The sequence below is a fragment of the Ambystoma mexicanum genome, chromosome 1p (genome assembly GCF_040938575.1).
Source record: "Ambystoma mexicanum isolate Mex_15411 chromosome 1p, UKY_AmexF1_1, whole genome shotgun sequence".
Taxonomy (NCBI): Eukaryota; Metazoa; Chordata; class Amphibia; order Caudata; family Ambystomatidae; genus Ambystoma; species Ambystoma mexicanum.
This window is the reverse complement of record NC_090921.1, coordinates 518714359-518742132: the sequence shown is the minus strand read 5'-3', so window position 1 is coordinate 518742132 and position 27774 is coordinate 518714359. Positions and strand designations below refer to the sequence as shown.

The 27774-nt window shown below is 45.2% G+C and overlaps 1 protein-coding gene across 2 annotated transcripts in view; it reads left to right on the top strand.

Annotated features, from left to right (window-relative positions):
- The window catches only part of PIAS4 (protein inhibitor of activated STAT 4), a 741820-nt gene that overhangs the window by 454248 nt on the left and 259798 nt on the right, over positions 1–27774 (top strand). For both annotated transcript variants that reach the window (XM_069649398.1, XM_069649399.1), the window contains one exon: positions 27002–27075. In XM_069649398.1, the coding sequence (XP_069505499.1) occupies positions 27002–27075 (74 nt within the window). The remainder of the gene's footprint in view (positions 1–27001; positions 27076–27774) is intronic.

Below are 27774 nucleotides of genomic sequence, written 5' to 3'. Positions count from 1 at the left end.
GAGTCAAAATCCAGCGAAGTTGTTGGGGGTCTCTAAGGTAGAGGGAATTAGCACATGTCTGAGAATTCTCCCTAACACCAATTTGGGACCTAAATCTGGTACTAACATTTCTAATGTATGCACCCTTTCCACCTTTACACTCATGTCCATTAAGGTTAACTTTTAAAACCATTCTCTTGGTAGCTCGAACTTCAGCCCGTGGAGTGTGAATTGCAGGCACTTTCATCCAATCCATCCTTTAGTATCTTCCATAAGGGTAGGATTGTTGTGAGTGTTAAACCTTCATTCTTACCCAAAATCATTTCTGATTTTCACATGGGGCAGAACATTGTTTTACCTTCCTTCTATCCCCCACCTCATCCTGGCATGGAGGAGAGATTACACAGGTTGGATCCTCGCAGAGCTCTGAGCTTTTATACATCTAGGCTATCAAAACTTTGCATTGATGATCAGCTTTTCATTGGCTATGCAGGCCACAAACTGGGTCAGGCTGTTACAAAACAGACCTCATCCAGGTGGATCATTCTGGCAATTTTGAAATGTTAGGCTGGCAGCCAAGGATCCTCCTGAAACATTAAGAGCCCATTCCACCAGGAGCATGGTTACCTCTACAGCCCTGCAAAGGGGTGTACCGATAAAGTATTTGTGAGGCAGCAACATGGTCTACTATTCACACGTTCACAAAACATTACTGCCTGCAGTCTTCCCTTGGTCAAGATGGGAGCTTTCGAAAAGTAGTCCTGCATCCGCTTCATGAAAACAATTTTAAAAAACTACATTCTTACTCCCTCCACCAAATCTAATACTGCTTTGGCAGTCTATCAAAGATGAGGAATACATGGGAGGGCACAATCCATTCGAGGAACAAGTTACTTAGCCCTGTAACATTGTTCCGACTGTTCTTCCCACGTATTCCTCATCAGCTACCCAACCCTAGAATTTGGCATGCTATTACAGCTTTTTCTCCTTCAAAGTGGAGTACAGTCGATCCCGGGGTTATGAGTGTATTTCTACTGTAAGAAAAAACAGAACTGAAGCCAAAAGGCACTGCGTGTGCTATGTATGCCTTCGATGACATCCTCGAAACAGAGTCCCTCGAGGGACATTGAGTTGACTGTCTACTCACAGCACCCTCTGCCAGGGGCGTTGCTAGGGGGGGGCTAAGGGGGCTATAGCCCCTGATCTTTTGGGTGTAGCCCCGAATAGAATCTCAGGAGCTACAGCCAAAAGACTAGCTAGCCCCCAGTCCCAACATTTCCGACATCAACTTAGCCCCTGGTCTTTTCCAGACCTAGCAACTCCCCTGCCCTCTGCCTAAAAATAATTCCGAAGCAGCTGAAGGTGGATATTGAATATCAAAGATGAATATGTGGGAGGAACATCCAGTCAATAGAATGTTTCAAGGGGTAAGTGAATTGCAAGCTTTCAGTACAAGACCCTTTTGTGATTATCCACAGACAAAGTAGTGCTCTGCACTTACGATTTTCACCAAAATATATATCTAAATTTCATGTAAACCAAATTATTGAAATTTCAGCATTTTTCCAAAATCCATCAAAAGCAGCTGAAAAAAGCAGTCTCACACTAGATGTACGTAGAGCTGTTATGTTCTACCTTCAAAAGACACCTACCAGTAAGAGTTTTTCTGTCTATAGCCACTGGAAAATATTGGTATCCTATCTCAAAGGCAGCAATTTCTAAATGGATTATCAACTGCATCGAACTTTGCTATCCTCTTGCTAAGAGAACGTTGACATTCAAGCCTAGAGCACACTCAACTCGAGGCACAGGTGCAACTCTAGCCTTCATAGCAAATGTGCCCCTACATGCCATTTGCAAAGCTGCCACTTTGAGTTCAGTACACTTTCACCCAACATTACTGTCTAGACACACATTCCAAGGGTGATACACAGGTGGGACAAGCAGTGTTCAAACATATTGTTGCATAGCTACCTTCAAATAAACCACCTCCTTCTAAAAGTACTGCTCGCTATGTGATTTAAGCAGAGCCACAAGCCTCAGAAGGGATAGGGTACTCACTGTAATTGTATTTCTGATGCTTGCATCTGCTTAGATTAACATACGCCCACCCTTCCTTCCGTCTTGGAGTTGAAGGTTCTTGGGGAAAACCATAGATCTTTCACACCTCATGGTCTCTACCTACACTCAACGCTTACAACTTACATTCCATCTGGTCAGAAACAAATAGAGGGACCTCTACACGTGAGGGATCATGGGTACAGTAGATGTGTCACTAGAGAGAGAATTAGACACGCCCTGTCGACATCCCTTTTTAAACTTAAACTTCAAGTGGAGATAATATGCAACTTCCACTAGATGTTGGCCTATGTAAAGCATTTAAATCTAAGCAGATACAAGCAACAGAAATACAACTACCGTGAGTAATGTATTCCATATACATGGGAGCACTCTCCTGAGGCAGGGACGGAGCAGAATTTCTGTGCTAATTCCCTCCATCCTTGGAGACCCCTAGCTCTTTTGTTGTACTTTTTAATTTTTATCCTGGAGTGAGACCTTTTTCTCACTCATGTTTTTGATCTGATTTTAAATTATATTTCCTTTGTTTTTGGAGTTTGACAAACTTCATAAGCATCTACTTTTTGTATGGTGACAAACCACCTTCAGTGCAGTGTCGGTGAAATTCTTTAGATTTCTCTTAAGGTCTAAATACCTTTTCTTGGGTGAAATTGACTTTACTTTTTCTCTGTAGATCGCTGGGGGGTTACTTAGTAGCCCCTTTTTCTACTCATGTAACATTTGTTATGTTACTCTCACTACTTTAAATGGCTGGTGGCAATGGTCTAATTTTCCTACATTGTGCTTTTCTACTGCAGGCTGCATCCTCAGCTGCAGTATAGCACCCATGGGTGACCATTGTGGCAAAATGGCCCTGGTCGTCTTTTTTTTGTCATTTCTTGTTTGTAAGGTCTTTCTTGGGTTTTAATGGGCGCCAAACCAGGTTTAACCCTTTCGTTCGCTTTGCCTTTGGCAAGTTTCAGTACTGAAACACGCCAGTGGCTCCATTGTGTCTGGCAGGGCAGGAAGCGAGGCACGTGCCCGAAGCTCCCAGTCCTTAGTCTCCTTGGTAACCTGAATGCACCCTGTCATGATTGGCTGGCTGGCTGGCTGGCTGGCTGGCTGGCTGGCTGGCTGGCTGGCCTTGCATGATCCAGCCACCCTGCTGTGAGTGACAGCTAGGCTGTGCATGAATGGGAGAAACCTTCATAAAAGGTGAGGCATCTTGAACTGAAGATAGTTTACCACTGGAAGAAACATCTGACGAAGGAATCGTGAAGAGAAGCTTGTTGCCTGATGAAGCCCTGCTGCTGTGCTGAAACAACTTTTCCGAATTGACTGGAGAAGCTCGGGAGAGGGTGTCTTCCCTTGGTTTGGTGGGACCAACTAACCCCAAAACAAACTTTGCTGGAAGACCTTCCCCAACTGGCTGTACTACTTTACTGCTGCTGGGACCCAGGTTCGGGAAATCCATAGTCTGTCTTTAAGCTGGACCGAAGCTCCAGGAAGATCCTGAGGACCCTCCCGAAGCAGGACGACCCAAGCTTGAGTCACCTCACCATAGTGCTGAACTCGAGGAGCGAAGGTACCCCATCCAGTGTCCAAGATCCGCTGTGGTGCTATTTGCCAGTAGCAGAACTGCAAAGTGCTGCTGAACTAAAAGAGCCCGTAGCTGCAGCCGAACTGCTGTGCAGGAGTCCGCCAGACATCCTCCCTCGTGGGCCCACGACTGAGGCCCAGGACACAGGGTCTGCAACTAGGATGGAAGCCAGCTGGATCCCCTTATAACCTAAGGTACTGTTCCGACTAAGGGGTACTTACCTCTTGGTCTGTAGCTTGCTTGTCTCAGTTCAGATTTGCAGTAGCTGCCTTGGTAGTTATTCTAGCTCTAACTTTTCACAAGCATAACAGCTTGTGGCCCAACAGTGATTTTCTACAACAAACTCTCTAACTTTGCAAGACTTAATGGTATCTAAGAAGTGCTTCAGGTCCATATACATTGTTCCAAATTGACTTTGACTGTCCTGACTCCCTGCAGACTCTTCTGGCTCATTGACTTTGTTTCGAACTGTCCCTCATAGGTGATGAATTGGTTTTGAACTAATATTGCTGGGAAAGGTTTTATCTAGACTTCATTGGGAAACTTAAGAGTGCTCACATGCTCTGAGAACCTGTTAACCTTTTTCCTACACTTAACCTTTCCTTGCCACAAGCTCAGGATTCTACCATGTACAAAAGTGATACATAAATGCCAATACTGTCCTGGTTAGTGAAGTCACCTCAGGGTGTAGGAAGTGTGTATGAAGCATCTGTAAGGAGCATATACGTGCTTATCTTGATTCTGAGGATTTGCTTATGAAGTATATTTATATTGTTGCACATTGCCCTTTTTAAAGAATGCTTATTTAAAACTAAATGTTAAACTCAAGGTTTTCTATAAAAAATAATTATTTAAGTTATTTGGATACGTGTGTGTGTGGATTTCGATGCTACAGCTCACATTTCCCCTCTTGGGATAAGCCTGGCAGTTCAGTCACACTACCAACTTTTGTAGTACAGCCCTAAACCAACAGGTGGTTTACCTCATACCAAGAAGACAAAACTGGTGTAGTCTCCCACAGGATTACTACATACAATCTTTCTGAACAGTGATAATTAATTCTCTTGGACAAGAATTGTGGGAAGTGTTACACCCCTGCAGTCCCTTATGTTTTGGATGCTGGCACTCATTTGTAATATGGAAGGGTGTGTTTTCTTCTCAACAGTGCATCTCCAAGCCAAAATCACTGCCACTGAAAGCAGTGCATGCATACATAGATTGAGAGGTTACACATGTAAATAGACTGAAAGTAGCTTGCATACACACAAGTACATTTTTAAAGCTGTAATCAAAGCCACTCGCATGCACAAAGTAACACTCCTGCTTAGTGAAAGTCACACACGCATTCTGAGATGGCTGCACTCATGTATTTTGAGGACACAGTACTCATGTGGGTTCAGAATATCTGGCTCAAGACTGCCCCAATTCCTTTATTGGATGCGTCAGTCTGCACTAAGAAAGAGTTAGTGTAATCGGGAGCTCCTAGCACTGGAACTTTACAGAGGGCATCTTTTCGCCCCTGAAATGCTTTGACATTCTTTATTCCACTTCACCCTTTTGGGATAAAAGATGAGATATTTGGAGGAAATGCTATGGTTCCATAGCCCTCTATGAAATTCCTGTAGTATTCTGTGAGGCCTAAGAAGGCTCTCACTTGTGTCTGAGTAATGGGGGTTTCAGTCTTGTACAGCCTGTAGTTTGCTGGTAAGGGCTTTACCCGCTCCTATCTGATGTCCAAGTAAAACACTTTACCCTGACCCAATTGACATTTGCTTCCCTTTATGGTTAGATTGGCCTTCTGGATAATCTGCCAACACCTGGTCAAAATTGGAAAGATGTTCTTCCTAGGTGCACTGAACACTGCTATGCCATTCAAGTATGCTATGCAGAATTCTCTAGCCCATTCATGAAATCATGCATCATTCTTTGAAAAGTGGTAGTTGCATTTTTCAATTTAAAAGGCAAAACGTTAAATTGCTAAATGCCTGTTGGGGTAGAAAAGCTGTTTTTGCATTGGCATGGTCAGTCTTGGCTGTTTGCCGATAGCCCAATGTCAAGTCAAATTGGCTGAGTCACTTTGCTGAACCAGGTTTGTCCACCAGTTCATCTATCCTGGGCAATGGATGGGCATCAGCCTTGGAGACTGAGTTCAAGGCCCTGTTATTCATGCAGAACCGTAACTCCTTGGTGCCTGGTTTTGGTATTAGTACAACTGGACTATCCCATGGACTTGTAGAGTGTTCAATGACTCAAAGGTCCAGCATTTTGTTGACTTCTTCTTTGATGTGATTATGCACATTGTATGACTGCCTTTAGCCCATGGCTTTTACGGGGACATTGTCACCAGTGTAAATAACATGCTTGCCCCAAGGGATCCGGCCTGGTATCGGAGAGAACATGGAGGGCAAACTGATTTAACATAGGGTTGCACCCCTACTGTTGCTGAAGTCAGATTAGAAGTGTTGAACAACTCCTACCAACCTATCTGAACAACTCCTACCAACCTATCTGAAGGGTGTCCTTTTAGAAGGTCAGGGAGTGTCTCACTCTCCTTCATCAGAAGCTAGAAGCAAAGCTCCTATCTTTGTTCTGGGGACATAAGCCTTCAGGCAGTTGGTATGAAAGACCCTATTAGCCTGCTTGGGGTGACCCAAGTCCACCAAATAGTTGGTCTCCACAGGTTTTCCTACAACTCTGAAGAGTCCTGTCCATTTGTCCCGTAAAACTGTTTAGCTGGGATCAAAACTAGAACTAGCTGGCCTGGAGTGAACTCCAGCATGTTACCACTCTACCAACCTATTTTTGTAGGGATGGTAGGATGTTGAACGCTTAGGAGACTCCACAGGTGTTACACATGGTTTGCATGTAGAGGAAATACACTTTGGGGACACCTGGCCTTTTCCCTGACTCTCCCAGGTACCAACACATGTATAACCCAATGATCAGGCGATACGAGATAGACCTAGAACCACTTTGCTTTTTTCATATAAGTTCATTTTATTTAATCCAGTTTATGTATCTAAAATTCATTCAAACATATTTCACAGGATGATATAATATCCAGTTCCTACACACATTTCCATACACACGGGAGTAAAGTGCTAAACAAAATACATTTTTTTTTTTTTGTTTTGATACAGCTGAATTAAATCAACTTTTCAATATATAAAAACAAAATGAATTTAAAACAGAACAAAACATATGTAAATATTTGTTAAAACAGAATAGGAACTTGGAGAGGGGAAAGAAATTCAGTTAATTTAAATGTCAATTGATTACATTCTTGAAAGAACCCTTAGTCTTTTGTTTCTTTTCCCAATTCTAAAGCATTTTAAAAGCCAAGAATTGCAATCTGGATAGCAACACAATCCAACGATCATCATCCTCCTCTTCGAGCAGACCCAATGTATGACAATGTTTTGAAAAGTGGGTTCTTCGTAATACAACAAGTGCAGGACAGAGTGATATTAGATGTTCCATTGTCTCATGGCATGTTTGATCTAGGCAGAACCTACAGAAGTTCTCTTGTTGAGATTATTTTACGAATGGCCCAAAGATCACGGGTTGGCCACAGATTTAACTGAAAACGTAGCATTGCAGAGCAATGCTTTGGAGAGGGTGCTTTACGTAGATAGCTGGCCATAACATGCATTTTCTTTAGGGGCAAATCTCAGACAAGCAGATTGCTGATACGAAAGACATTTTTCAGAGTTCGTAATCCAGTCAAATTCATATAGCAAAGTTTTGGCTTTGGTTGGATTTGATAACAAATGAATGGATATGTCGGCACATACAAGTGTATGAATAATTCCCAAAGTCCACTTCTGAACAAATTGATGATGAAAACAGGTATTAGGCCAGAACTTTCAGCATTACATTATGAGAAGTTGAAAATAGACATTTTCTGAATAGGCTGCATGTAAGCCATTGATAAAGGGCGTATAATGAAGTTAGCCCCAGTTCATACCGCAGCCAAGAGCTGGGAATGCATTGTGGAAGACTCAATATTTGTTTCAAAATTTGTTCTCGAGTTTGTCAGAGTAGGACTGCGGAAGTAGAGCAGTAGTCTCTAGTCCATATAGTAGACAAGGAGTAGTTTTTTGGTTCCTAAAGAGTAGAGCTGGAACGATTGAAAATTTACCATAGCATCTCATAATTATTTTGGTCTGGGAAATATCAGTGGCCAATTTGCTATCAACACTCCATCTGACCTTTGGCTGCAGCATTGCCCTCAAAAACCATGCCTAAATATTTATAACAGTTGACTGTAGCTAGTTTAACATTATTAATTGACCAAATGTATTGAGGTCAGGGATCTATCCGGCGCATAAACCACTATTTGAGTTTTGTTTTTATTTACCTTAAGTTAATTTGTTTTAATGTAAACCTCAAATGCAGATAGCAATTTCTGAAGTCCGGTTGGAGTTTTGGATATCACAACAAGGTCGTCTGCGTAGAACAGTGCTTTGATCGGCTGATTAAGTTTTGGTGAGTCTGAACAAACAGTACAAAAGATCTCTTTCGAGTCATGCAAAAAGTAATTGAAAATGGATGAGGCGAGGAGACAGCCGATAAGTTGGGATTAAGGCAGACAGAATGCCTGCTAGGTTTAGCCGAATTTGAATTGACGTGTTAGAGTGGAAAGCATGGATTATATCAAACAAGATGTCAGGACAGTTATCTCTTTGCAATTTATTGAACAATAAGCTACGTGACAGTCAAAAGCACAGTTAAGATCAACAAATGCAAAATAGATTGGTTGTTTCAAAGCACAGCATTGGGCTTTCAGTGCATTTAAGCATGTTAGGTTAATGGCAGTGCCCATACCGACAACGAATCCCGACTGGTTTGGATCACAATGATTTTCTGAAAGTGTCCAGCCGTTAAAGTCACGTAGAATCAAACTCGCAAAGAGTTTTCCCAGGGCATCAAGGATCGCTATGGGGCGATAATTCTGTGGACATAACCTGTCCCCTTTTTTGAAGATGGGGACAGTGATGGAGGAGGTCCACGAGGTCGGTAGTTTTTTAGTCATCAAAATTTGTGAATTTGTGCCCACAGGTAAGGATTAGATTTAAGCATGAAATTATTAAGGCCGCCGGGTCCCGCAGATCGAGAAGAGCTCAATTTGTTAATTCTTCTAGGAGCATGACCGAGCAGTCAACATTCCATGGTTCAGCGCATTTAGAAGGGCAAACAGTTTCTTGAAAAGTTTAATCAGTATAGAGTTTTGTAAAGTATTCAACCCAATGTTCGTTGACCCCCAAGATTTGAGCCATTGGTTGGGTGTGAGTTGAGTGGTTATTTAGTAAAGACCAGATTTGAGAAGTTTTTTTTGTTACTTATATTACAAAGCATCATTTCACTATCTTTGGCCTCTTATCCAGTTGAGATGGGTGCATTTAGCTGCTCTAAGAGCAGTCACCTTATTTATGGATGTTGACTGACAAACAATTTTCCTTTCTCGGCGATAAGCACAGCGTCTTCGTTTCACCAATAGGTCGAAGGTGTAGGTATGGGAAAGGGCATGGGGCCTATTAAAGATGGATTCTTTGTAATTGGCTAAGATATTAGTATATTGGTCAGAGGAGTTATTCAGAAGGTTAGAGTCAAAGGCTTTGTCGAGTGCAGTGAGCTGAGGAACAGTCCAACGAAAACGAGTTTTGGCACAGTTGATACATTTTGTTTCGGCCATCTCCTCAGGGTACGAGAGTGGTCAGTTGGCCATGACTATTTGAGAGTCAACAGATTATGATCACTTGCACCATGCTCACTGATTTCAAAAGAGGTAAGTAATTGAAATATCCTAGTATCAACATATAGATATAGTCGATAGTACTCAAGGAGTTGTTTCTATGCCATGTCACCTTGGGAGGGATATCTCCAGCGACCAAGTCATTTACTCTACAAAAATTACATTGTCATGAACAGGTCCCATCTCTCAGCTTCCCAAGACTTTTTGCCTGACTTGCAGTTAATACAATCTAGTTTTAAATTGCCTATGATTATTGTAGATGAAATGCATGTTGTCATTAAAACTAGGTCTAACAGCTTAATGAGTTTGTGATAGGTTTGGTCAGTTAGCCCCGCTGGATTTCGATAAATGTTTAATATTGCAAAGATGCTTTGTTGCCATGTGATTTTGACTAGCTGGAGAGAGGTGCCAAAGGAGGCCCATGCTGTCACCGAAAGGCTGGTGCTGATAACTGCCACAAGGAGACCGGAGGAGGCACGGCCTTGAATAGCTTTCTTGGCTGGAATCAATGAAATTTGATAGTTATCCCACACGGGTTCGCTGGTGAGCCAGGTCTACTGTAGAACGATGTTGTATGCTCATTTAGATTTGTCAAGGACATGGATAGATTTGAGCTACCACGTGTATTCCAGCACACTAAGACAAAAGGAATGAAAGTTTCTTCTTGTAGTGGTTATGTGTGCTTCCCAAGGGTAGTGTTTTTAAACGAATTTGACATTTGATTAAAAATCTGGTCGTCTTGGGCACATTGCTCAAGCATAGGATCTTGCGCAAGTTGAAAGCCCATTTCGAACAATGCCATTTTAGACTTCCAGATAGTATTGAGGACAACCCCCGACGGTATCCATAATCTGACTATTGATCTGTGTCGGAGATGAATTCAACTTGTCGAATATCACCTGATTCAATAACCTCTAAGGCGGATAATTCTCCAAAGATGTTCAATACACTACAACGGTTTAGGTCATAGATATTGAAGGGACCACCACGACACTTTAGAATCAAAGTGTGACATTTGTTCAATCTGGTGTTGATCATTTGTGGTCTGTTATGTGTATTTTCTTTGATAGGTAAAGTTCTCTGTGAGCGCAAGTTATTGTTTCTCTGAAACAAAGCGGCATGCAACCCTTGTGGAGTCGCTTCAATTGCATGAGATTGTAAATTTGGGAGAGTTTGAGAAGGTGGGGGTGCATTAATTTCAGGCAACCTTTTAGTTAGGTATGCGTCAATGGCCGATTTCATGGCATCAATAGATACGGTTACCCAGTGCTTTAAGTGGGGTAAGAAACTGAGGGGAGGGGGCCCCTCATTTGGGGGCGTGACCTAAGACATGATGGGCGTGGCCCAATTGGTGGGCAGGGCCTAAATGCAACATGGTAAAACTGGTCGGGCCTACATTACGAAGTACATATTGTGTAGCAGACTGCTTGCTACGTGGCTTAAAGTATAACAAATCAAAGCTCAAGGTGATTATGTATTGGACCCTTAACTGGGCCGTTGCCAAAAGGACAGGTGTTGAAGTACATTAACGGGTGCATTCAAATGTGTAAACAATTGACGATTTCCCAGAACCCCACATAATAATCTTCAAGGGAGTCCTTCTTTGCATGAGCTTGCTCGCAGTGTGTTTCCTCAGCTTTCGTCTCCCTTTTGCCAGCCAGCTTTTTACAAAGGACAATGGCTTAAATGCTTTTACTGGAGGGCCATTAAGTTTCAGCCATAAACATGAGGAAATAGTGGCCACATGGAGGGATGCTCGGCTTGGCGAAGAAATTCAATTCATGGCGCTCAAGCCCCTTTCGCAATTTGCATTACTTGCGGGCAACGTTTCCATGCAAGCAACCAAAGCCATAAATGCTTCAGGGCACATTTTGCCACCAAAGTCCTTAAAATCCCTGAAGGCATGGATGGTGTCTCTGATTGGGAGTTGAAATTTCGTACACAGTCTCTGAATCTCATTTTCACCATAAAGTACAATGTCTTCATCATTCGGTAAATTCTTTGCATCCAAGACACTGAAACTGGCTACAAGTTCTTTATCCAAGTCTGGAGCACACCTTTTGGCAAGGTTAACTGAAAGGCTTTGATAAAATTGCCTTTCATTCAGAGACAGAGTTTGCCCTTCCATGGGAAATATGAACGCCCTTGAAGTGTCCACAATCAACTGCACTCTGAGCAGTAAAAGCAAACTCCCCCGGAGATTCTTTCATCGCAAAGAATCTCCGTACTTGCCCCACCAAGAGTCTGTGTGCATCCACAATTGTGATATCCCGGCTCTGAAGAGCCAGAGACAAGTCTTTCAGTTCTTGAAGGGCATCGCACATAAGCCCTAAATCTTTCACAAAAGAGTTGGAGGTAAGCTTCTTAAGCAGACCGTCATATTTGCTTCTGTCCCTTGTGGGTCTTGAGAGATCCTTAGCAGCTTCTCCGAAATGCTTACACAAACAGCTTGAACCGTCCTATAACTTGATGCAACCCATCGTGTGTCCAGCATCTTCCCTATCTTCTGCAGCTGCAAACCCAGATCACTGGCAGCCATTTGTAGCTGTCTTGTGTTTTTTGGTGACATGCTGTATGTGGCATATAAAGAGTCCATGAACATTTTAAAATCATTGGCCCCACCAACATCAATAGTGTCTCCAACGGCCAGTTCAAGGCGGTGAGCTAGACAATGCCACGATAACATTATTGCGAGCGGAATTCCCAAATCTTGTGTTATCACCCCCCCTTTGCTACCTAACATTACAGCTGCACCATCCGAACAAATAGCAATCCAGATCTCATGCAACAGGGTCTTTGTGATGCCAACATTCTCAAAATACCCCAGCAGAGCTTCCTTTATGGCCAAGGCATTTGTCTCTTGGAGCTCCACTAGACCAAAGAAAATGGTGACTGGTTTACAATGAGCCCCGAAAAGACCCTGCAGATAAATAATCAAAGTTGATTTGTTGCTGACAGTGGTGCTCTCGTCCACAAACACAGAAATCTTTGGCTTGTGTTCTCTGATATAACACACTTACTTCTTTTGCATTTCTGATGCAATATGTCTCACTATCTCTGTTGCAGTAACATTACTGCGCAACACACGACCCATTTCAACACCATTCACCTCCTGGAGGTCCACCAAATCAGGGTGATCTGTGAATGGCCAATTCTTTTTGGTCAAGTAGAAAACAGTGTGAAACACTCTGCATGTGCTTTCCAAATGTTTGCCACTGCTTTGCTGCATGACTTCTGTGAAGTGGTTATTTTTTCGCGCTGTTAGAATGTCTTGTGATGCCTTATGAGCACCACTTTACTTGTGCTCCATAATCTTCTTTCTGAGCTGCTTCTGCCTAGCATGTTTGCCAAAACCTGAAGGACCCACCTTTCCATCGGCCCATTCCATGCTTATGCGCAAACCTTGCCCACAGGAGTGCACGGTTAAGTCACCTGTTGCTTTCACGTCCCTACACACAGAGCATCCAATGTGGCCTGAAGCCAGAAAAATCCATTCATATTCCCCCTTAAAATAGCACCATTGCTGCACGCTCCAGCAATCAGGGGTTAGAAGAGGCTCCTCTAGCACAGGCTGCAGTGTAGCGGGAGATGCACTGGAGCTACTGGCCTCCTTAGCGCAAGAATCCTGGCATATTTCTGGTGCCTCACTTCTCGAATTGACTGGGCTAGCTTCCTCATCCCCACTCAGAATGGTGGCAGCCTCCTCCACCTTACATCTTTTTGTTGATGGCAAGTAGTCAAACAATGAAGTCTGCACAGACTTGCGCTTGGGAAGTACCGCAGACATCGTTAATGGCCGCTCAAAATCTTGGGTGTACACTAGCAGATCTGTTTCTAACCTGTGCACGGCCGAAACTCTCGGCTTCCTATCTGTAAAAAAAGAAAATGTGGTTTACTGCTCTGAACCTAGTTTATATATAAATTACTACATCTTATTGCAGGCAGTATTCTAATCTGGGTGGTAAAAAAACCTAACAACCACTAATAAATGGATTCAAAGCCTTCCTGTAGCACAAGATGTGATATCCGACACCTTGCCATTCCTAACCTGAGATCCATCCTGTAACATGAGATGTGATATCCAACTCCTTCCCATTCCAAACATGAGACCCTTCCCATAGCCTGAGATGTGAAATCTGAATCCTTCCTATTCCAATAATGAGACCCTTCCTATAGGATGGGATGTGATATCTTACAACACAAGAGTGTGAGTTCAGTTCACAGAGGTATGTAGTGTCCCCAACCTCGCATCTTACTTCTGGGTATCGATGTGATGATGCAAAGCACCTGAACACACCCTGTAGCCAGGGGGCGCACACTGCAGCATCCAAGAGACAGATTTAGCGTAGAGCGTAGTGTGGTAAAAGGCCATGGCTACTGTCGGCTGCCTAACCCTTTACTGTTTTCCCTTGGACCTCTCTGCAGTTAATCATATACTTTTCATATACTTTTAGTTCTTACACTTTCCACACAATTTTACACTATAACCTATAGTTCTCACTTTGTTCACAAGTATCCTGTTGACCTTTTATCAACCTTGATGCTTGTAATATAGTCTCCCATACTGTATCATCTGTTTTGGACTCTATGTACTCCCAATTTTGTGTATATATCATGCAATGTCTGTAACATGAAGCTTGAAGTAACCTTGTAACCTTTGCGCCCAGTTACCCGAGGGTTTGGTGCGCCTTATAAATGAGGAAACAAACACACTCACTTTCAGTGAGTTTACTTCTCACTTCCCAATACATGGTTGATTTGTGGAGCAAGCATACACAAATAAGGATTCAAAGCAGAGGGAGCTCCACAACGTGGCAGATACTATGAAGGGGAAGCACTTGGAATTGTCTTCAATGGCACAGGGGCACACCAGGCGCTGCCGCCAGGTGCTGACATCACATGCCATGTAGGGTAGAACCATATATGCCCGAACATTCTGGCCGTGGAGACTGTTCAAAGCGGTTGGTTAAATGTGCCATAATATGAGAATGCAATGCTGAGCTCTGTATAACCAATACATCACAAGTGAACACACATCTGAATTTGTAAGAAGTTTATTTAAATACATTAGAAGTAAGAACCCTACAAATGGCGACGAGAGACGGGACGTAAAGAAATCCGCATAAGAAGGTCCATGGAGAGACAGAAGCACAGCCCTAATGGAAAAACACTTGACAAAGAAAATGACGACACCAGGGAAAAGCCGAGAATTCCAAGAGCTGAGATTCGCCAAGAGGGAAGACTCTCTCCTTGGAAAGAAAGCAGCTGTGTGTAATCATGAAGACAAGAGCAGGAGGCAGGGCTGTCACAAAGTGTGGCGAGGCCGGGGCAAAATGTTTGGTGAGACCCCTAATGATTTTTTGTACTGGGCCACCAGCGGCGCCGCCGCTGCCGCCGCAAACAGGAGATGCGATAACTCTCCCGTGGTGTGTGTGGAGGATCCCAAATATGGTTCTTTATTATGACAGCAAATCAACTACAGCGAAGTTATGTTTCTCTACTGAAGACAAGTTCACTCCAGACTAACATTTTTATGCATAAATATATATAGGATGGCATGACGGCGGGTTGTGTGACGCCAGCTTTAGGGAGGACTGCCCTGCCCCTTTGTGCACATTAAAACACACATCATGCACAGTGACAGGTAGATGATGTTCAGTGGTGGCTGATTAATTTTTGAACTAAAGAATGTCCATGGAGACTGCAATCAATCTATTTTATTTAATCAGCATATGTAAAGCGCGCCAAACCCAAAGGCATCTGGGCCAGTATTACCATATAAGGACTCACAGCCACTAAAAAAAAAGAAACATGCCACGGAATGTATATCCAGACTAGCTGTGCACCATAAGTGTTATTACTGGCTAGACTGCCCAATATTCAATGCAGGCCAGTCTAGCCACCTGATAACACTTATGCTTTCTTTACCTAGGCATGGCTGAAGATGATTACTTAGAGCGGAAAACAGTCTGAGGCACCCGTTCGGTACATACATTATAATGCAGACAAAGAAATACAGATAGGAGTTAATAGCCGCTGATTATCACAAGACGGCCAGCCAGCAGGGAGCTGAAACGCAATGCCCAGTGAAAATCTTTAAATCCTCCTTTGCCAGCAAGTGGTTGATGTGGAGGAACCAGTGTCAAAAGGCAACTTATAAGGCAAGCATTTCAAAACACTAATTTCAAGCCCCAGTGAAGGCCCTGCATAAGTCTTGGTACAGAAAGGTGCAACGTTGCAAGTTATGGTATTGGCACTAGGGCTAACATTCATACTTTCAATGCATTTTCGCATCAGGGCAATTAATTGCCCAGGGAAAACGCCATGCCTTATTATCAATAGGACAAATATGGCCCTGGGGGCCACAATGCATTAAAAGAACACTTTTATTGTACTGGGGTGGATTTTGCCGTAGCGCATAACTGCACTTGCACCAGTGTAAGTTTAAGGAATCCCACTGTGCCTGTCTAGATTTCTAAGTTAAGCACGTACGTGTAGCGTAAATGAGGTGCAACAACTTGCATTTTTGACACTCAGTGCAAACAATATATTACAGGCGTTGAAAGGCAAAAACGAAGGGTAAGACTCATGATTGCCATGAGCATTTCCGCTCTAGGCATGGCCATGCAAGCCGGGGTATGAAAAGACCCGTTTCTGAATCGTGCTTTCTGCTGGGCCTGGCCTCCACCAGGGCAGACCATATCCAGTAGAAGGAGCCGCAGATGTAGGGTATCCCATGCAACATCATTTTATGAATAAAGGATGCACTCAGGATGGAATATGCTTCCCACTCCGCTCGCACACCACATTCATGTGTATGTTGTAGTGTGAACAGGGCATGTGCCAAAGTATTGTCCGCCCCGCTTCCCCACCATTTATTCATTAACTTATTATTTATCTTGTTTCTCTCCCCTCCCATGTACTGTCCCCGTTTTTCCCTTCCCCATGCACTTGGCGTTCTCAATGTCACTGGGCCTAGTAAGATCGTTTGTTTTTGTTTTCTTCCCTGTTTGTTCCCCTTCCCTTTGCCTGGTCACGCTCTGAAACACCTGTGCATGAGCACGACATAAATAAAATAAATCCTATATCATATCATGTATCCAGGCTGTGTAACTTTTTTTTTAAATCTTTTTTTTTTTGTTTCTCTGCCATCCAGACGGCCGCGAGGGCCCGAGGCCTGGGGTAGTTTGCCCCCCACCCCTTTGTGACGGCCCTGGCAGGAGGTATAGTAAATGAAGAAACTATGATGGGAACACAGGCTGTTCCCTCGCATGTATTTTCTTTAGTTTCTTTTCCGTTTTCCGCATTCCAAATGTTTGAAAACGGGAAAGAAACTAAAGAAAATGCAGAAAGTGCATGCGAGGGAACAGAAAAGTAAAATATGTAAAGGGGAACGTTGATTTGAAAAATAAATAACGGTTATTTTTAAACGTAACAGAATTGTCTGTTGCAGTTTCAGCTTTCCAAGGCGAACACGTACACATTGAAGTGCGAAGTTCGCCTTGACCAGCTGAAACTGCAACAGCAAGGAACATTAAAGGCAGGCAGCCAGTGGCAGACTTACTTTACCAGTGCCAAGAAGAAGCAAGCAGGTAAGGAAACCGACGGACGGTCCAGTCCACCACTCCCAAACACATCTAATGGCGCACTTTCACTCCTCGTGAGTGAGCCTGAGGAAGTCACGTCACCGAGGCTCAAGAGGAGTGAAAGTGCGCCATTTCCAATGACATTCCAGGCAGCTGTGACTGGCAGAAGTGTCAGCCAGTCACAGCGTCGCTCAAGCTGTGACTGGCTGGCAAGTCTGTCAGTCACAGGTTTGCCTGCAGTGTTGCCTGACTCTGCTGTGCGGCGCCAGCGCCTGACTTCTTGATGGGCGACCGGCGCCGACCGGCGGGCTCATCTCCCGTCGCGCGTCTGTGGCGGGAGATGCACCCGCCGTGGCTTGGTGGCATCGGGGGGCCCCGGCAGGGCCCCGGCTTAGTCTCACTTTTTGGAGACTGCCGGGGCCCGGCCCCGGCCCACTTAAAGCCCTGGGGTTGCCTCTTGAGTAGGCCTAACCAAAGGCTGAGTGCTTGGTACCACAGGTTGAGCTAGGGGCTCATTGTTTGTGGTACCAATTGCCTTGGTAGCAGCTGAGGTAGATTTTTCAATCACATAGACCAGAGCACTTAGAGGGGCATATTCCAGGCTAGAAGAAGCAGGTGCAGGTACAAGTGAAGCTGAAGTTAGTGCTGCAGTAGGCAGTGCAAAAGGTGCACAGGAAGATGCCTGGTTTAGGGTGGCAGCAACAGAGTTGATGGCTGCTGAGGGGATAGGGACAGGTTTAGACAAAGGGAGTTGTGTGGAGCAAATTGGAGGAGTGGTTAATGCCCAAAAAAAGTTAACCAAACTATGTCTGGGGTGTTTCGTGTTGGTTAGGTTTTTGGTTTTTTTCAGTTGAATCATGCGCCCTTTGGGTCTCGTGATTGGGGCAAGTGAGAGTACTTGTCTGGGTTTTTTAGTGGCCTCAGTAATGGCTGGAAGCGGGGCAAGTTGCACCTCCAGAAAGGGGCTCTTCCTGGTTTACACTAGACCAAGATGAATTTTTGTCATTAGTTGGAACCAGGATAATATTCTTCAGGTGGGCGAATTATCTGCGGGATGCTGGGCAAGGCAGGTTGAACATCTGCATCATAATGGAAAGATGATGAGATAGTAATAGGCGAGCGAGGACATAAATTTGATGAGGTGGTCTTGTGTGTATCGCCACCGCCAAATTGACTTCAGGAGGACTAAGCAAGAGTTTTGTGGAGGATGTGAAATAATCACGTAGCACCATACGGTTGGAATCAAGATGTTCAATTTGAGTCGATTGGTCCACAATCTTTGCTTCTAAAGAGTTAGTGTGGATAGACCGAGGAGTGAGGTGTTGATCGCTGAAAGAGTAAGCTCTATCATGGTAGGTGTAGGATGTGGAATTTCTGTATATCAGGTCGATGTTTTGGGTGAGGAAGTGAGGTGTTACATATAAGGAAGATGGAGAGCGCGCAGACAGCCAGAATGGGGGAGGAGTGATGAGTAGAGTCAACATGCATGTCAGTGCAAATAGTGATTGGGGACTCACACTGACTTGCATAAATGGAAATTTCGGAATCTGGAGAGCTAATTTCAGAAAGATGTAGGAGCTGCGCAGGTTTATTACTGGGGAATGCGTGAGCGGATACTCATTATATTGTGGCTGAGTGGGTTGGTCTTTGGTAAGGACATGAAGTAGTGTCTGATCTGATAGATTATGATGCACGGGGAGGGAGCTTACAGAACAAGCTTTTCACGGAGCCAGTTTGTAATGCAAAGTGGATTTTTCGCCAAAAACAGATAAATCGTGATTGCCAAATTTTGGCTTCCAATTGTGAAATGCGACAGTTGGGGGTACCGGATGGCACATCGGTTTGCCTGAGTGTACCGGAGTAAGGTTAATTGACTGATGTGCAATGTGCGTGGGTTTCAAACCGGCCATTGTGTCAGAAGGGCAGGTAAGAGAGGGCATGCACGTTTTGAGTGTAACAAGGAAATGACATGTACTTAACGCAAATACAATGGCAACACAAGCAAGATAACAATTATACTTTTCAGTTAAACAAATATTAAGGCAAAAAAGGAATAGCAAACTCAGTTATCAACGTGCGTCAGTTCGATTAAGACCAGTAACGCATGTCCCGCAGCTCTGACTTCAGGGCCAAGCAGTACTTATCTTGGTACTTGCCCAAGATGCACACGCGCGATGCGCGTATGTTTGAATGATATGCACAGTCCAATGAGGAAGCAAGATAGCAAGCCAATCCCGGCTTGACAGAGGCGGGCTCAAGGGTCTGTCAGTCAAGCTGTGGTTGTACGTTCGTTTCTACGCCGTCAAAGGTGAAGACCAGGGAGCAATGTCACGCAGACAGGAACAGAAGCAACAAAAACTGCGGCCAAGCAGTACTTACCCGAGATGCGCGCCTATGCGAAACACATTTCTTGTTGCATGTAGTGACAGTGTTTGATGCCCCCCGGTGGATGCTATCTCCTTGGGAAAACCTACCCTGATAAAAAAAATACCAAGTAGGGCCCTGCCATCTGCCTGAGCAGTGACAGTTTTCAAAGGTATCTAGTGGCATGGTCCACTACAACCAGTATAAAATGGTCCTGAGGAGGTTGGAGGATCAAGGGGACCAACCGTGTCAATACCCACTCTCTCAAAAGGAGTGCCCACAATTGGGGGACACGAAGGATGCCACATTCCTGGCTCCAATTTTCCAGGTAATTGGCAAGCGTGGCAGCTTCTGAAATGCTCATCTACTTCTCCCATCTTGGGCCAGTAAAAACATGTTTGCATGTTTGTTTAATTTTGTATAGCGCACACAAACCCTTGGGCATCAGGGTGCTTGTGGAAACCAGTTATACGAGGCACGTGGGCAGGTGGGGTACATATTCAATCATAGGTTTGACAACATTAGTATCATAGACAAGGAATGAGGTACATGTTTCGGAGACAAAGCGTAGTATATGTAAAAAGCATGTTCAGTGGCATAGTTACATATATCATAGTACATATATCATAGGTAATACATAGGTTTAGCTGGGTCTGCCAGCATGATGGGGTTTAATCAAACAGCCTGGTTTTGAGGGCTTTGCGAAAGGACCAATATGATTCTTTCGCTCTCAGTGCAGTTGGGTGGGAATTCCATTGTTTTTCAGCCATGACTAGAAAGCTGGAGCCTCTGGCACACTAATTTGGGTTGCACCATTCTGTGGATGTAGGGAGTTCTGGTTGGTCTAGAAGAGCGGTGCAGAACAATTTTTTTTATTTTTGGGATAGTTAAGGAGGGGCCGAATTTGAGATGCACCCGTGTGTGATGGCAAGTGTCTTAAATAGGATTCTTTGACGGATACTGATTTTCGTGCATCGGATATATGCTCTGACCTAGGTTCAAGGCAGCTCGTAGGCATTGTTTTGAATAATTTGTAGTTTTGGTATGTTGTGCATGGAGGTTCCAGCGAAGAGGGCATAGCAGTAGTCTAGCCTTGCACCTACTACTGCCTGGGCGATAGCTAGACAACCATCTACTGAAAGATGAGGTCTGGCGGCGTTGAGTTTTGAGTATGCGGCTGAGGAGGATATTGCGTTTAACTGGCGAGAAAGGGTAGCGTCTAGGTACGCTCCTAACATTTTTACGACCAAGATTTTGGTGCCATCTATGTTGAAGGCGTATTCTGGGTCAGGTTTTTTTAGTAAGAGTGAGGCCCAATGAGGAGAAGTTTGATTTCTCTCGTCTTTGAGGCAGAGGCCATGGGTTGCCATCAAGGCTTCGTTGGTGGCATATGTAGAGTTAAGCAGGGCGATGTCGTCGGAGTAAATGCCAGAGAGTAGGAGGAGAATTTGGGCTTCATCTGTGTAGTTTGTGGATATTATGCCCTGTGAGTCCAGGGGTTCAAAGAGCCTTTTGTGAAGATGGTGTCAGTGCGACACATAACCCTTGTGGAACTCCACAGTTGATTGGGGCAGGCGTGACGCAACGATCATATGAATAGTTTCATGACTCTACCTTCTAAGAAGGTTATCCACAAGGCTGCTTCTGGTGAAAAGGCACCTACGGAGGTGAGGTGACTGCATAGTCTGTTGTAATCGACTAGTTCGAACGTCGCGGACAAGTCTAGTAAGAGCAGAAGGGCAGGCGTTCCCTCATCCTGATCTCGTCCATCTGGTTCTTGAGGTCTAGGAGTGCAGACTGTGTCATGACCTGTGAGGAACCCCGACTGACGGACACTTCGGATATGGTTAGACCCTATATGGCGTTGGATCTGGACATGATGGGTTATTTATAACGCGCTTAATACCCAGAGGTTTCTAAGCGTGGACCCGGGTATTGAACCTGCGTTTCTCCGTGTCGTCTTGCTTCCAAGGCGAGCATGTTGCCCCTGAGCTATCCTCCTGAGACATAAGCATAGGACTGTGGTGATGGGCCTATAGTTGTTGGTTTGTGGCACAGGATTCTGTGTTTATTTTCTTTGGTTATGGAGTTTTAACCAACTCCATAGGCATCATCTTTATTTGTGTCACACAGCACCCTCAGAGCAGTGACACAGGGAAGCCTTTAGGCTGTCCCTAGGTTTAAATACCTTCTCTGGGATAAACTACTGTTTCCCAGAGAATGTAAAGTTAAATTGACTAGTAAGTCTTTTTAAATTCCTAGACCCAGCACACACGATCTTCCTAGAATGCTGGAGGGGTTACCTAGTATCCTATGTCTAGAAACTCATGTAGCAGTCAAATGCTACCCTTTCTAATCCAAATGGCTAGTGGCAGTGGTTTTACAACGAACTACCATGACTTTTCCCCGTCCACGAACACCGGTAGCTAAAAATCGCGGGAGCCATGTTTTTCAAGATGGCGCTGTAAGCCCCTTTGTTTAAACTGTTCCTGGTTTTCTTTTTTCGCCATTTATTTTAAAGGTCCTTCTAGTGTTTGTATCTGCATGCCAAACTAGGTTTGGTCCCTTTGTTTCTATGCCTTTGGCGGGCTTCAGGACTGAAGTCTGCCTCTGGCGTCTGAGTGTCTGGGGTGGGCAGGAAGTGAGGCCGGTGCCCGAAACTCTTTGTGCTTAGTCTCCTAGGAGACCCAAATGCACTCTGGCGTGATTAGCTGGCTGACTGTCGGGCAAGGACAGCCACCCTGCTGGATGAGTGGCAGCTAGGGGACCTGTATTGGTGGTGGGTCTCCGTTACTTTGAATGTTGTCCCAGCCTGCATGATCAGTGAAACGCCTGGTAGTTCGTGCTCCGTCCAGCGAACAACCGGATTGTTACAGGAATCTCCTGGATCTCGATCAACGACTGGAGACCGGGACAGCCAAAAGACTAACTAGACACCACTTATGTCTGGTCTGAAGGTAGATGTGGTGATTCACCTCCATATCCACCTGGAGTGCTAATCTGATCTAGACAGAACAAAACAACTTGGTCCTGAAGAGGACACACCTTGGTAAGTCGATCGACCATCTTGACGCAGGTTATCCCCAAGAACACATGGGATACGGGATTGAAGTGATGTCATCGTAATGGAGAACAGCTTTTCTCCAACCTCCTCACTAATTAACTGTTACTGTTCAAGTAATTTGCATCCAGTAGTGGTCCACAGAAACAGCGTGAACACTTAACCCTTCACTTTGTTTTTATAGCATTTTCTTCCTATACTAGGCCTCCTGCTAAATGTTTTTATGGTTTCTCTTAACCAAGCAATTGGTCTACAACCTAGTTCTAACACACTACTTTGAAGGTCAATTAAACTATATAGGGCCATGGTGCCCGTGTTGCAAAAGTTCCTCCTAGAAATGTTGCTCTAATAATTTGCTTGTATTTTATCAAGATTCACAAACCGGGAAAAACATTGTAGACTTAGGGGACCGCTCTGCTTTCTCTTTCCCTTTATAGATAGGCAACACGTCACCTCTCTCCTAGGGACAGACACCCCACATTCTTCTAGTAGGGACTGGTTGGTAACATATTTAATGAAAACAAACAAAGAAAATAAGCATCACGTATATACAATGGGTTCCTTTTTAAAATGTTCATGTGTGTGACAACCAGTGACTTTAACACAAGGTTTAATGTTGAACTCTCAATCAGTATCCCTGATTGTTGTGCTCTCTACAATGAACATGAAGGACCGATTGGTGCTTCCAAACACCATTGTGCAAATCTTTTCGACAAACTCCTCCTTCGATGTTCCGTTTTCTTTGTTGCTCCTGAATAGCCACTAGCCTTATATTGTTCCGCTGTGCCTGCCCCTCCATATATTCTTTTTTTTGCCGACATGGCCTTAAAGGCAGTCTCCAGGGTTTTGACTTTGGATACTATTGTGATGGAGGTGTCCTCCTGCTCAGAAATCCTTTTGCTGGCTTCGTCCAGCTGTGCCCTGTGCTTATCGAGCCCTGATTGCAACATGTTCACCTTGCTTGCCAAGGCATCCAGCTTTGAGTCTCGCCCACCAATGCCAGCTTTGAGCTAGAGGAGCAGCTCCTTGACCCTGTTGTCCTAGTCATTCATATTCGCTAGGGCACCTGCTTACCTTCACATGTCTGTTCCCCGTGGTGACTGCAGGTCCCCGTGGTGACTGCAGTCCCCGTACCAGTCCAGCCCAAGGGTATACTATGTGCTAAGGGAATCTCCTTCTGACCACTGAATGGGGCCTGCCGACTCTAAGAAAGGAGAGCGCCACTCGGTGAAAGTGCTGCGATATGGCTGGGGTTCCTATGCACCCTAGCCAGGCGTCACGACTGTCCCGCCCCTCAGCCGCTCTCGCATGGTGTTCTCTGTTGTAGCTATGCAGCCAGGGAGTGTTCGAGTCTTCAGCCCTGGGTCCGTATTGGGCCCTCTTGCTGAGACCGCAGCAGACCCCCCACTCTGCCACAGGTCCTGCTCCTCCTATCTGCCCCAACAGTGCTGTCAGCACGCTGCTCTGCTGCGCTGGATATGCTCTGGTGTTCAGCAGGTTTTCTTGTGTTGACAGGGCTGAACACTTCCTGCCGCTGACGCCACAGAGTCCGGTGACGGTTGAGACCTCAGACACTTGGGTGCAGACTCTGGTACCCAGTACTTCTTTTCAAGCTGGTCTCTCTTCGCTGGGGCTGAGGGGTTCCTCAGCAGCGCCAGCCCCTCATCAGTCATCGACCAGGAGTAGTACCGGCAGGATAGTCTTCCTCTTCTTCCTCCTGGCGTTGGTATACGGAGCCCATTGGCTCCCAGTAGATGCAAGGATTACATTCAAAACCCTCTGCATTTTCCACAGGGCTTTCTGGGGCCTGGGTCCACAATACCTGCAGCTATCTCTCCGCAAATACCTCCGCTCTTGTGCTCTTCGCTCCTCTAACTCTAGGGCTAGTCATTTTCCAAAGAAACAAGCTGGGGGTAGAACTGTCTTCGGCTGGGGCCTCTCTGGAACAGCCTCCCTGCCACTCTAAAACTTGAGGAGAACCATCTCTGGTTCTGGAAGCACCTCAAGACCTTCTCTTTTGCTTCTGCCTTTGCTCTCCCTCTCCCCTTCTGATCTGTTCTCTTGGCACTGTGCACCTAGCCACCCTCTGTCCTCTGGGCACAGGTGCCTGCACACCCTGCCACCCTCCCGCATTGCCTCTGGGCCACCCCTTGCACTGGGGTCTGTATCTGTACCTGTATCCATACAGTTCCCCCTAACCCCCTTTTTCTTCCTGCACTTATCAGACCAACCCTGTCTGCTGCCTTAAACCCAGCACTTGCCACTTGCTGGCTGTGCTACCTGTTGCCTTTATTATTTATTTATTTATTCATTCATTATTATTTATGTTTCTCCTTTGCTCCACACTTTCCACTTCTCCCCCATGCACTTGCGCGTTCTCAATGTCACTGGGCCTAGTAAGATCGTTCTTTTGTTCTCCCCTGGTCCCCTCCCTTGTTGCTCACAAGTGTTTTTAGAGTACGAGCACAATAGAAATAAAATATCAATTTAATTCTCCTCCGGGGTGAGCTTGAAAAGCTCTGATGCCCGGGCAATCATGAAATGGAAGGATCCCACTTTGACCGGTGGAGAAGCTCTCGGTGCCGGTGAGGCAGGATCTCCCAGTCCTGTGTCGTCATCCGTATCTGTCTCTGTGTCCGTCCTCCTTCCGCCTGGGGGGGGAGGTGCAGGGCAGCAACGGTTGGAATGAAGGTGTAGGATGTGTCCTCCCCCTTCGTCAATGGTTGCCCCAGTGTCAATGGGGTCACTGGTGGTGGCGCTGTCGGCAACCTCCTGAATCTGACACCCACGTGTGGAGGGTCGAGAGGATATCCTGCAATATGTCTCTAGGAGGCACCTGGGGGACTGGGTCGCTGAACCCAGTGCCCATCTCTTCATCCCCGTCGACGCTGTCATTGCTGCCTCTGGCGGGTGTCTCCCCGACGTTCCCATAGTCGTCACCACCGTGGATGTTGTGGACGGAAAGTATCTCCTCGTCGAATGAAGAAATGTCCATGCCCTGGAGTTCTTCTTTGCCTTCTCTCCCCCCAACCCCCCCGCCTTTCGGGTCAGTCCCGAGCTAAGCTCCGGCATCCTCTTCTCCAGTGTTTTTTACATTGGTTTGAACAAAGACTCACCTGGCAGGGAGACACACTCAAGCCGCCACCGGGACACCCTGGACGGGGTCAGCCCCTTTTTGCCTTCGAAAGGGAGGCCACCACCAACTCAATAGAGGACGATGATTTGACCTGGATCGCCTGGGTGTTCACAGGCAGGTCGGCCATCTTGTCCTGCTGGGCCTTCTCCTTCGCAGGCAGCTCGGACAACTTGCCCTTCTCCAGTGTCTCCCGCAGTTTCCCCGGGATAGCTGACTTCCTCTTGGAAGAAGAGCTGGAGCGGTGGCTGGAGATAGAGGCTGACTGAGACTATGAACGCGAACAGACCTTCGCGGGACCCTGACTGAAGTGGACTTGCGGTGCTTGGCCTTCCGTTGGCGCCCCACGAATGGAGCACCCTCAAAGGACTTTGAAGCCTGCTCAGGTTGGCTGGATCTGGAAGAGTCATGGCTCTGTGAATCACCCGGGGTAGAGGCCCTGGACTTAAACCACGCCGCCAACCCGACGTTTCGATCCTTCATCGTGCGCTTGAAGTCACGACAGATCTCACAATCTTCTTCTTAATGCGTCAGGTGTAGACAATACAGGCACTGGGGATGCTTGTTATCCGTAAAAACATTCCGCAAACCGCAGCTGGTGCACAAAGTGGATGGGGAAGCTCCGTCCTTGTCCTCCGACACGATCCGGCGCGGTGTAGACCTGAAGGCTTCTGGAAGCTTCCAAGAAGAAAGTCGACGATTTCTGCCCTGGAGGGGCGATGAAAGATGCAGAAAAACAGGTTGCCGTTAATCGGAAGGTTAAGCGATGGAGAACACGGGCACATTTGAACCAAAAAGAGTTTTCATACCCAAAATAACGCAGAAAGCTCAGTGTGAAATACAAGGACTCCCAACACTTGAACGTGTGGTAAAAATCTGAAGATGGCTGCTAGAGGAGGGGCTTAGGTAGAGGGCAGTCATTGGCAGGGGGCAGTGTGACCCAGAGCTCAGTGACTGGTTTATAGGAGAAGGACAGTTTAGAAACTTAAACTGTCCTTCTCCTATAAACTGTTTTTTTTTTTTTTTTTAACCTGTACCGAGAATTCCCAGCCTGACGACTGGGAATATTCATGAGCATGTGAATCCATGTCAGACCCATGCTGGAGAACAGTTACAGGTAAGTAACGTGTTCCTTCTTTGTTTTGCCAATGTTAGGTGCATCTTCGTATATTTGGTTAGACATAAGAATGTATAAAGCAAAACGTCCGTTCATGGCCTGTTTCCAACTTTGGCACTCAGTGTTGCTGTATTCCCTGGTTTGCTGTTTTCAGTTCAGTGTTTTGATAAGATTCAAGGTGCCATGTAGGCATTATGCAAAACAACTGAAATAAATAGTCAGTGACATCATTTTCAGACACTCTAGAGATTAAGAGCAGAAATGGGCTGAACTATGATGCAATACATTTTAAATGTTCACTTTAAACTCCATATTAAATGATTGGTTTTTCATTTTTTTTTTTCCTAGTGAAGGAGAAATTGCGCCTCGATCCGGACAGTGAAATTGCTACTACTGGTGTTCGAGTATCTCTCATATGCCCAGTAAGTTTCAGTGATACTTTCTGCCCTCATGTGTAAATAAGGGTGATATGTAGTCTGAAAAATGTTTTTAGTGGAAGATGTTTGTGTATAGATGGGAGGATTAAAAGATAATGTTGACCCAGTCCTATTAACCCTTTGACTGCTGTCACAAAGAGGACCAGAAAACTTAAAATAATGTTTGCATTTGAGTATATTTCTGTGGCATGTGCATTTGTTCATGCATGTATTGTTCTGGTATCGATTGGTTTCTCCGGAGTATTACATGTTATACTCCAAAAGTAAAAGTAGGTGTTGACAAAGGCAGTCCAGTCATTCTGTAACTCTCCTACTTATGCAGGTTCCCACAATGCTCCCTATGTCTACTTGCTCATATTTGTTTTTTTTTTTTTTCCACCATTGTTTTGGTCGCAAGACTCGAAGCGGAAAAACATTTGAAGCGATGCTGCATGTGGCACGAGGCTAAACATTTTCAGGAGCGGAGGTGGAGGTCTGAGGAGTAGAATCTGACTCAACATCCAGCAAAACACTATGGCGTGCTAGCATCTAGTCGTATTGATCAGAGTCTCATACTGATTATTTCATTTGGGCCTCAATCCCTACGCCACATCATTCACTGTTCTGACTGACAGATTCCTCCCATGGCAAGAACACCATTTAGGTTTTTCCCACTGTGTGATGAAAGGTTTCCCTTGCTGCATC